At 34.2% G+C, this 11,278-nt stretch overlaps 1 protein-coding gene across 2 annotated transcripts in view; it reads left to right on the forward strand.

Moving 5' to 3' along the window:
* The first annotated feature begins 503 nt into the window (after positions 1-503).
* Positions 504-11,278, forward strand: part of Rxfp1 (relaxin family peptide receptor 1) — a 49,194-nt gene continuing 38,419 nt past the window's right edge. For both annotated transcript variants that reach the window (XM_047566994.1, XM_047566995.1), the window contains exons 1-3: positions 504-602; positions 4,534-4,639; positions 10,368-10,439. In XM_047566994.1, coding sequence (XP_047422950.1) covers positions 560-602; positions 4,534-4,639; positions 10,368-10,439 — 221 coding nt within the window. In that variant the 5' untranslated portion in view covers positions 504-559. The remainder of the gene's footprint in view (positions 603-4,533; positions 4,640-10,367; positions 10,440-11,278) is intronic.

The following is an 11,278-nucleotide window of genomic DNA, read 5'->3' on the forward strand; positions in this document are numbered from 1 at the left end:
TATGCAGCCTAGTTAAAAAATATATATATATATGAGCAGCCAGAGAATAATCACTTTGAAAATCAAGTTATTTAAAAAGCAGAAGAAGAGGAGGAGGAAGAAGGAGGAGGAGCAGGAAGAGGAGAAAGAGGAGGAGGTGGTAGAGAAGGAGGAGGAGGACCACAAGAGAGAAATCACATGGACTGTGTTTTATTTGTTTTTTTTAATATAATCATTTTGGCCATCCATGTATATCTCCCATATCAGTTTCAATGATTGAAGAAGATTTAAGGAAACATAATTAAAATGTTAAGAGCAGTGTACCATATTCTGGTATGGGGGCCCATCCCAGGCCCCCATTTGGAATACAGAAATTCACATTTGTAGGTTTCTAGATGTTGTTCATCTTGCTAAGTTTGAGACTCACTTGCTTATTTTAAAGGACCCATTTTCCCCCAGCACACCAGAATTTATCTGTTCTGTTTTGTTCTTAATTTCCTGCTCTTCCCACCCCACACCCTCAGGAGACAACAATGGATGGTCTCTGCAACTTGACCAATATTTTGGCAACTACTATAAAATGACCTCTTCATATCCCTTTGAGACAAAAACACCTGAATGCTGTAAGTAATCAGAGTAACTGAGTCTGCTTTTCCATAAGTTCTTAATAAGACACAAAGTTTTTAAAAGTTGGATTCAATGGATCGTTTAATGAAAAAAGTTAGTTGTAATTTTCTAGTTGCAAACTTTATTAGAGATACAGTTTGGGGATTTTGTTTTTAAATAACTCATGGAATCATAAGTATGTATATCATCAATCATGTCAGGTATTGTGAGTAAAATTTATGTCAATTAGGGTTGCTATTTTACATAAGTTTCCTTTCACATTCACTATAAATTCTGATGCAAAGGAAACAGAAAATAGAAAAGCAAATAAGCTATTTGATTTTAATGGTTACTAGTGAAAAATTTTCTGGAGTCTAAGTTATATTTCAGAGCTAGGAAAACCTATTAATTATAACTTCTGTTTAGTCAATATTTCAAAACTCACAAAAGCACTGGAGAGAATGTAGAAGGGTATAAACTTATGGACTGATTCTATAATACTTTATATCATGCAAATAATTTCTTTTAATAATTTTTTATCATTTAATAAATTACAAAAATGTAGGTCTATGCCTTAGATCTGCAATTTTACCCCAGGTTTTCAAAACCTTAGTTAAGGAGCAGGGTTGAACTAGGTGGCAGATTCTCTTAATCCCAGAAACTCAGGAGGCTGAAGCAAGAGGATGAAAAGTTCAAGACCAGCTTTGGGAACTTGACCAGACTTTGACTCAAAATAAAATAAAAATAAAAAGAGCTAGGGGTGTCTACTCAGTGGTAGAGCATCCCTGAGTTCAGTCCCTAGCATAGGGAGCAGAGAGCAACGGTGGGAAGTGTTCCACAAATTCTAAAGCCTAGTTTTTCAAATTTTCAATATTTTTTTGTCTTCACTCCCCAAATGATATTGATAAACAACTAACAGTCCCCAACTAAAGGAGATATACCTTCCTCCTGTGAGTCTCTACCTTAGTTAGCTTCCCTGAGTCTGCTTCCAAAAGGATGGAGAACAAATGATTTCTCCATCAAAAAGCTAAAAGTTTTTTTTTTTTTTTTGCATGTGTTTTGTTTGGGAGATTGAACCCAGGGATACTTTTACCACTAAGCAACAGCACAAGCCTTTGAGAGAGGCTAAATCTTTTAGAGTCTCAGAAAATTGCTGCAGCTAACCTCAAATTTGCCATTGTCCTGCTTCAGCCTCCTGAGTTGTTGGGGAGTACACCACTGTGCCCAGCTGAGCTACAAGATTTTAGCAAAGAAAAGAGTTAGCAGGTATAATTTAGCAGCTACTATAATGCCAAAAAAGTAATGATGATGAATTAAGCCATGTTAGCTTAAATGTATTTTTTTCTTTTATTGTTTTGTTTTCATTTCTTACATTTTAATAGAATCTTTTTATATCTCATGTTATTCCTGGGAGAATTTTCAACAACTTACAATTAAAGTATAACTAAATCCTCCCTGAGAGAAAGCTCAGCAACCACACACGAAGTTTAGTTCTGAATTTTGTAGTCATTAGATCAAAGAGGAAAAATAATGGGTTATATAATTCACATAGTCTCATTGGTAAAGCAAACCCAAATGGAGATAAACAGACCAAGTCAGCAAGAGAAGTAAGTTTTTAGCTGATCTTGCACTCTGGAAGAAAATTTGCCACAAGTGTAATTATGTAAGAGAAATTAAACTACACAAGAAATGATGGATTGAAAAATACAGAGGTAATTTTTTTCATCAGTACTTAATAAAGAGCAAATGCATAATTTTTCATTAGAGTCCTCTTGAGGCAATTTGGGGAATTGCAATTAATAATTAAATACCTTTTTCAGACTTGAACACAGTATAAAAAGGGAATGTGATGAATAAAATCTGGAGGTGAAACTTGAATTAAGGTTCCTAATTGTGCCACTTTCTGTAAATCAGATTATTAGAGGGGCTTATTGGAAATTAAACTGAATATGGCTTATAATTATTTTGGTTAGATGAAAGAGTGTAAGGAACTCACATTTTAAAAATCATTTCTCAAGATCAATATCATGGAAAATAATAGTATCCATGATGAACCAATCATTGTCTAAGTTTAAATCTGAAAGATTTGGAAAAAAATTTTTTACCAACCTCAATTTTACCACTCAGAGGCTATCATCATCATTTGCTGGTACATTACTTGTCTTTTATTTTTTTAATTTTGTTGAAATAAAATTTCAAATAACTTCCTGTACAAATCAGTTTTATCAAATTTTCAATTAGCATTTTTTCATAATCAGTTGTTCATTTTATAAGCTCTTTGGAAATAAAATATGTAATGTTATCTTTTTAAGTGACACAATCTACTTATTCCTTGTCATTTAATATTTATGTGTTATTGTTTCATTTTGCCCTATTACAGGTAACCCTATACTTAGGATATGGATTATCTTAATTCAGTCTATACATATGGAAGAAACACTGGATGAATGTTGGTTTCATTGACTTCTTTTTCTGCCCTTCTATTCTCTCAATCTCGGGACTTGCATCTTCCTCCCCAGCCTTCCCCATTCCACCCTCACAATATAAACATGCACTCACACAATAGACAGGACTTTAACTTAGCAATCCATGGCCAAAATGGGTTCTTCGACTGTTTAATAAAACTGTTTAATAAAAATTCTCAACCAATACATAAATCTGTCCGCGTAACTGGGTTATAATCCTAATCTCCTGTAATCTTGGAAAGAAGTCTCTGCGGTTTCTCGGGAGGAGAGGAGGAACAACTGCCACCATTCACACCTGAGTAAATGGGCCCTTTCCTAACTTGAGGCCTGTAGCCAGCTGTGCTAATTCTTCACAGGAGCCTCTGCTTCGCCCTTGAGACAATTGCCCACTCTCTGGAAGCTTTACTGCAAGGATCAGAAACTGGAAGTTTGCAAGCAGAAAATTCTCATAGAAAGTTCTTTTTGTTTTTTTTTGTTTTTTGTTTTTGTTTTGTCCAGGATGTTTTAAATTAACTATTCTCATTTTTAAATGGGTAATTATATATAAAACATTGTATTTCTGGCATCTTTGTGGATGTTGGTAGCTTTAGCTGCACTCATTTCTATTGTAATTTGGCAACCGTTAGGAGAAGTTGATCCATTTGGACACCCAGACACAGTCTATACCGACTTTGCCTGATTCTGATAGATATTGGAGTCTGTAGCCCCTGCCATATAGTTTAAGAGTCTGAGAGTAAACGTATAGGGGAAGTATTCTTCATTGCTCTCAGTAATTGTCCATTCCCCATCACAGCAGGATTCAGACTATATTGATTACACTGAACAATAATGAAAACATCATTATGAAGCTCTAATAGACTTCAGATATATTGAATCACATCATTAAGACTCCAGCCCCACAAGATGGCCAAAGGGGTGCATTCCATTCTCTCTCTTGCCAACACCAACACGAGTAAAAATAGACTTTGCCGAAAAAATATCTACTCCCATATAAGAAGTTTTAGAGATCCATCAATATTCTTTTTTAAAAAATCCATTGAAAAACTCCTGAATTTTTCAGAAAAAAAAAATTCTCTTCCTTGTCAGTTAAAAATGACTTAGTCCTATAAAAAGTTTTGATGATGCTATTAATAAATACTTCATCTTAAACTGAAGCTTTCACATGAACATCGAACCCCATCACACACCTTGGGTGACATAGAAGCATATGATTTCATCATTTTGCAATAAATAGAAAAGAGCCTCATGCTATTTCTTAAAAATGGATGGGTTGGTAAATGTGTATGTTTCCAAATGCTAACGTAGCATCCTTTTTAAGTTAAATTGAGAGTAAACTTTGGAACCTTAATTTAAAGCATTGCCCAAATTGCTTAGGTAAGGCATGCCATACTTTTGTACTAAGTAATATTCTCATAGCTTTTCATTGCGCTCCTTTTCCTGGTCCCTGACTTTCATCATTCCTTACCACTTCCTCTCTGTTCAGTGCTTGGTTCTGCGCCCAAGTATTGTTTTTGCGGTGGTCTAGAGCTTGACTGTGATGAAGCCAATTTACAAGCCGTTCCATCAGTTTCTTCAAATGTGACTATAATGTAAGTAGAAAAGAATGACTCATCCTTACAGCCAGAACAGTACCTATAAAATTGTTTCATATTTAAAACAGTGTCATTATTAAAATTCATTTTATTCAAATATGTCACTGTTTCCTAGATCAGTTTCAATTGTTTGTATTCATTTTGCATTTATTAAATACAAGATTAAATTAAGATTCCCACCTTAAATTATCCCAACATATTTAATCCCTTATAACAATCCCATGAAGTGTTTAAAGTCACCATATTTTATCTAAATGAAAGATGTCATCAACTGCATGTGCTATTTTTTTTAAAAGCCACTTATTAAATCGTTAATAGAACTTTCCTCTTACATAGAAGTTTTTTGTTTTGTTTTGTTTTTGTTTTTTGTATCAGGGATTGAACCCAGGAGTGCTTAACCACTCAGTCACATCCCCACACTTTTTTTTTTTTTTTTTTTGAGACAGGATCTCGCTAAGTTGCATAGGGCCTCACTAATTTGCTGAGACTGCTCTGGAACTTGCAATCCTCCTGCCTCAATCTCCCAAACTGCTGGGATTATAGGCATGAGCCAGCACATCTGGCTTCTACATAGAATTTTTACTTGCAACTTATTCAAAGAGTTCTTTTAGAATTTATTGGACATAAGTTTTAATACACTCTCAGATACAAATAAAACCAAGCAAAATAAGTTCAATAAATATTCCCTGAATTTTATATCTAAATTCGCACTTCCAAATCACATTTTCAATCAGAGATATTGACATTGTTTTTTTTCCTAACTATTCAAACTTACGTGTATACAAAAGATCATTCTCATAATAAATTATTTGGTTTTTTTTAGTATTTGTGGTTCTAAGGTTCTAGTAGTACTAATTTGAATTCAACCAGACCTCAGCAACAGAACATATACATTTGACTGAGACTTTTAAAAAGAAATCAGTGGAAGATGGATATTTAGATATCAATATTTTTATTGATTTTTTTCATCCATATGTTTTGATGCCTTGTGGTTCTGGCTTTTGGGTACAAGGGGACAAAATAAGAGTTTACAAAGTTGGCAAACCTTGCCTTTCTCAAACCAAATTACTTGTACAACTCATATGATTGACATATAAGGAATGGAAGAGCACAGCGCAGAGGTCCTATGAATGGTGGTACCATCAATCATAGAAAATGGCGAAATAGCAACCTGCAAACATGAACTGAGAACATTGGGTAGTTAAACCACAAAAACTTGTTTCCTAAAGAAAGTAACATTCCCACCTGAACTAGGGAAAGAGAAAAGCTCTCCAACATTCTGTTCTCTACTTGCTTCCCCACTGCTCTTCTTTATAGTAATTAGTCCAACTTAAAAAAGATGATTTCCCCAAAGAAACTGAGGTCCTGTGAAGAGTTTCTGTGCTTTAGATTTTAACTGGAAATGCTGAGTATAAGAATTTATCATATTTCATTCTATTGTCAAAGAAAAAATCATTATCACCCCCGCTTGCTTAATATCAAATATTAGAAAATTCAAATCAGAGAATATCCCAATGCTGCCAACCTTGGTTTTCATTTTCCCCAAGAAAATCTGAATCCATTCTTCAACAATTCAACTAACCTTTGGAAAAGAAGAAAACAAGAAGAAAACTGGAGGGATAGAGGAGGATGAGCTAACTTCCTAGAAGGAGCATGTGCATCCAAAGGGTGAATAATTCAGTTGAATTAATTCTGATTTTAAAAAAACCTGTTCTGGCCCAATACATATGTGCATGCATGCATACACACATACATAAAGAGATGTGTGTAAGCCTTTGGCCTTCCAGTTTCCAATCCCAGTATTAAAACATACAAGGACCAGATCTTTGAGAATGCTTAGCTACAAGAAGGCAAGGAAGAAGGAGGGATCAACACTGATTTCAAGTTTTCCCTGCCAAATAATAGAGAATGGGAATGGAAAGTCATAACTGAGGACAATTAGGACTCTAATGTCAATTTTTTTTTTCAATTTGAAATTGACAGGTCACACAATAGAAATTTCCAATAGACATTTGGAAATTCTGCAAAAATATAAGCATAATGCTCAAGAGTTTATACATTTTATTTATGATTTGTTGAAAAAAACAGCATTCTCTAGTTCCATCCATTCACCTGTAAATGCCATAATTTCATTCTTCTTTAAGGCTGAGTAATATTCCATTGTGCATATGTACCACATTTTCTTTATCCATTAGCAGATGCTGATCCACGGGGGTGGGGGATAGGGAAGAATGAACTTTGGATTGTGCAGAGGGGAGTGAGGGAAGGGGTGGGGAGGTGGGGATGGGAAGGATGGTAGAATGAGATAGACATTATTACCCTATATACATGTATGATTACACTGTGGTGTGACTCAGCACCATGTGCAGCCAGAGGAATGAGAAGTTATGCTCCATTTGCGTACAATGTGTCAAAATGCATTCTACTGTCAAGTATAACTAAATAGAACAAATTAAAAAATAAAAATAAATTAAATTTTTAAAAGTAAGGAAAAAAGAAAAAACAGCATTCTCATGCTAGGGGAATAGCTCAGTGGTGGAGCTCTTGCCTGCATGCACAAGGACCTGAGTGCAATCCACAGTACAGGGAGGAGGGGGCGGGGAGAAAAGAAATATATATGTTACTTTGTACTTTGGGTTGAACCACTTGACTCCAGTTGTCCACTTTTACTGTTCTCTGCAGAACACTGACTCAGCTTCATACCTTGCCCAGTCTGCTAGTTCAATTCCATAAGGAAAAAGAACTCTAGGCTTTACAGCAAATACATTAAAAAACTAAATATCAAATTTCATTACTGTTTTAGTTTCAGTTTTTAAGTGGAAACTCTTAGAAGAAAATGTCAGGAAGGAATTAAATAATATATAAGTAAAGTACAAAGAAGCCTATAATCCAAGGAACATTTACTGAAGTTGGGACTTGTTGAAAGTATTTCACATAAATGCTACAGAATGAAACAGACAGATAGATATGAATATTTATACGTTGTTCTAGCTTTCTAAACATTAACTTTGTTCAAGAATTGACTTTAAGATCCTAGAATTTAATCGCTAAAACTACATATACAATCCTAAGAGCTTTCTTTATAAAAACCAAAGCTCACTCTGATTATAACAAAACCAGTCAGTTTCTTGGTCACACACAATATATATACATATGTGCATGTGTATCTATATGAACATATGTGCATGCATATATATATGCACACACACACATATATGCCTTTGTGAAAAGTCAAATTTATAATATCAATTTTTAAGTATAATAATCTATTATATTTTAAAAGTACTTTCTTTTATTTTGGGTGCTGGGGACTAAACCCAGGGACTCATGCATGCCAGCCAAGCACTTTACCATTGAACCACAACCTCAACCCTTAAAAGTATTTTGGTTTGTGTTCATCAAAGAAAACAGCATCTTCTTGTTTCCATTCAAAAGGATATTATGAAAATATAAATAATGCTATTTGTTAGAATATTTGGTATTATTTAGAAAGATATAACCTATAAATCGCAGGCATTCTGGATTAATAATGACACAACTTTCTAAGAAACATTTCTTAGGAGTAGCCCTTCCTATGTACGTACAATTAGCCTCTTCCTCTGGAGTCCTCTCCTAGAACTTAATATGCATTTCTTTTAGATATGTTAAACATGCTTCCTTAGTCTTGGGATTCTCAAAACTTCTCTGTCAGAAAAACGGAAATGCCATCATTTCCACGGGATCCTACACCATGATTTTTTAATGTATCCTCCAAAATTCTAATAGTTTAATGATCTCTAAATAAATGTTTTTTGAAGAATTTTATAAGTATGTAAATATAATAAAAATATAATACACTAGTTACTTTTTAAGTCCTGAGTTGTAAGACTGAAAAAAAAAGTCTCTTTTTGTGGATAAAGTATGTCCTTTGTCCTCCAAATAGAGTATAATGTTCTTAAGGACAGAGTACAAGTGGTAGGCATTCAACACATGCTTTGTGTGTGTGTGTGTGTGTTTCTGTGTGTGTGTGTGTTTATGTGTGTGTGTGTTGCTGGGGACTGAACCCAGGGCTTTGTGCTTGCAAGGCAAGCACTCTGTCAGTTGATCTATTTCCCCAGCCCCAACACATGCTTTTTGAGAAAATGAATGAATGAATGAAAGAGTGAGTGAGTGAATACATTTTTAAGAACACACTAAACTTTCATCTAGATGCTTAAATCAAACCCAAACATTTAACAATTTATCTTTACATATACAAACAATTAAACAGGACAGGAAGCAGCACCTGGAATCTAAACCAAATGAGAATCATTATTAGAAAGGATTCCCAGTTAGCTTAGGAGATGCCCAGCAGCAGAGGGGTGGATTGAAGAGAGGATGGATAGTTAAGCAACCATTGGCGTTGATTTTAAAATTGATTTTAAAAAAATCAACGGATTTACTAAAAAAAAAAAAAAAAAAAAAAAAAAAAAAAAAATCATAAATCGAATGATATCTTTAGCAGTGTTTCTTAACATTTTTTTTTCTTTTATTGTCCTCCCTTCCCCCAGGAACCTTTTAAGATTTTTTTTATCCCTCCTGTGGATTTTAATACTGTAGACATACTGTATATCTCCTCATGTATATCCCTGCTTTATGCAATTAAAAAGTAAGGTTTTTTTAATCTATAAGAACCAATCCTCACCCCATTGAGAATGAATGGCCTTCTAGACTCTATCACAGTGTTTCTCAAATTAAATTCCAATAATGTTTTCTGGAAGGTTTGAGAAATTATCTTCCTTTAAGAATTCCTTACCAAGTTTAAGCAACACTGGTCTAAAACCTAAACGTTATTGCCTGTTGTATGACACAGTCTTAATCTAAGTTGAGCTAACCTCCAGACAATGCAGTCTATTGCTCACTTATCAATAAATATCTACTCCTTCATGCAATATGATGATAGTACTAATAATAACATGGCATGATTAATCTTCTGATCCAAATCTCTCCCTTCACAGTTAGAGAGACTGACTTGGAAAGGTTATCACTAGTTCATGCAAGGGACCCCAGCTTAGTCTTGGTTTTTTTGTTTTTGTTTTGTTGTTGTTGTTGTTAACTTGGCTTGTTTTGTTTCTAGTAAATTGCATTGCTTTTGTTTTAAAAAAGATTAAGATTTAAAATTTTTCCAGTAGAGCCACAATTATGCTGCACTGGTCTGTGGCAAACTTCTTAAATTGTGATACAAGGGGAAATCTATCCAAACAACTTATTGGGAGTTGAAATGAACACTTCTTGAGTAAACATAGTTCAACGGTAGGTACTAATTATTAGTTCCCTTCATAATTAATTTTAAGGTGGTAAATGCAAGCAATGATATATCTAAAATCACAAAACTGAGCTTTTGAGTATATTTCAAACAGAAAACACTGTTTTCATTGTCACAATCAGATGCCTTCTGATGCTTATTAAATAAAAGTAGAGAATACAAATGAAAATCAATTTTCTCCAAATTTTATTATTTTTTAGTTTTTTATCAGAATTATAATGTAATCTAAATTTAAGAAATCTGAATATATTTAACAATACAAAATTGACAAATCTAATTCAAATGACACTATGAATATGAGAGCGACATCATGAAGTAAAATGTTTCCTGAAATCTAGTGCTAAAGTAAATACAGTTTATAGTTATCTATGTTGTAATTTAAAAGTAAGAAAGTGAGGGGAAGCAATAAGAAAACTTTAAGTACATTTACATTTATTTCAGGTCACTCCAGTGGAACAACTTAAGAAAGCTTCCTCCCGATGGCTTCAGGAAGTACCATGATCTTCAGAAGCTGTAAGAAAAAAATTAAATTCATGGTATTAAAATTAACTAACATTTTTGGGTGGTAGAACCCAACACTTATACCATTGCTTAAATCTAATCTCCCTTCAGGGAATTATTTAGCTGTTACCTGGAGACTTTTCTGAGTAGTTCTAGAAGGTATTCTAGAAAAAACCTGAAATACCTATTCCCAAACAGACAGGAGCATGTGTGCACTGAATTCTCTACCACACTCCCCCAAAATGGAAATACATATTCGGGAGCTTTTACTCTGCATCAGCCTAGCGTGGATCCCCTCAGTGCCCAGCTTAGAGAAAGATGCAATGATCTTTTGCCAAATTTGCCATCAAGATTAAATAGTGAAGTATTTTCTTCCATAAGTTCACAAATTCAGTCTCTACATAACACAGCAAGTCATGGTTTGAAACCTCTGGGCAGATTCTAGGAGGAACTCGATTCCATTTCACGTTGGCCTTGTCGGTGGTTTGATGTAGGTCTCGGTGGTATCTGACATGACTGTTCCCCTTCAGTGTAGAGTTATGTGTGTACTCTTAACATCCACAGTGACCCAGGTGATGTTTATCTGTGATTTAGGTTAACTTTGTGGCTAAATCTTATTGTCATATACTTGAATTATTGTGTTAACTCTATCGCTAAATCGCAGGAGGTAGAAAGCATCTCAGAATTCCTCAGGTCATTTTCATAGATGTATTGGATTTAGTTTTCATTTTATACCAGAGAAACCTGGTGTATGATTACATGTCTGCACTTTTTTAAAGACAAATGAAAATAGAGTAGAATCAAAATAAAAAATAACTACTTCATTCAGTTAAATGTTCTAAAACCTTAGC

This window comes from Sciurus carolinensis, chromosome 10 (assembly GCF_902686445.1).
Source record: "Sciurus carolinensis chromosome 10, mSciCar1.2, whole genome shotgun sequence".
NCBI classification, from domain to species: Eukaryota; Metazoa; Chordata; class Mammalia; order Rodentia; family Sciuridae; genus Sciurus; species Sciurus carolinensis.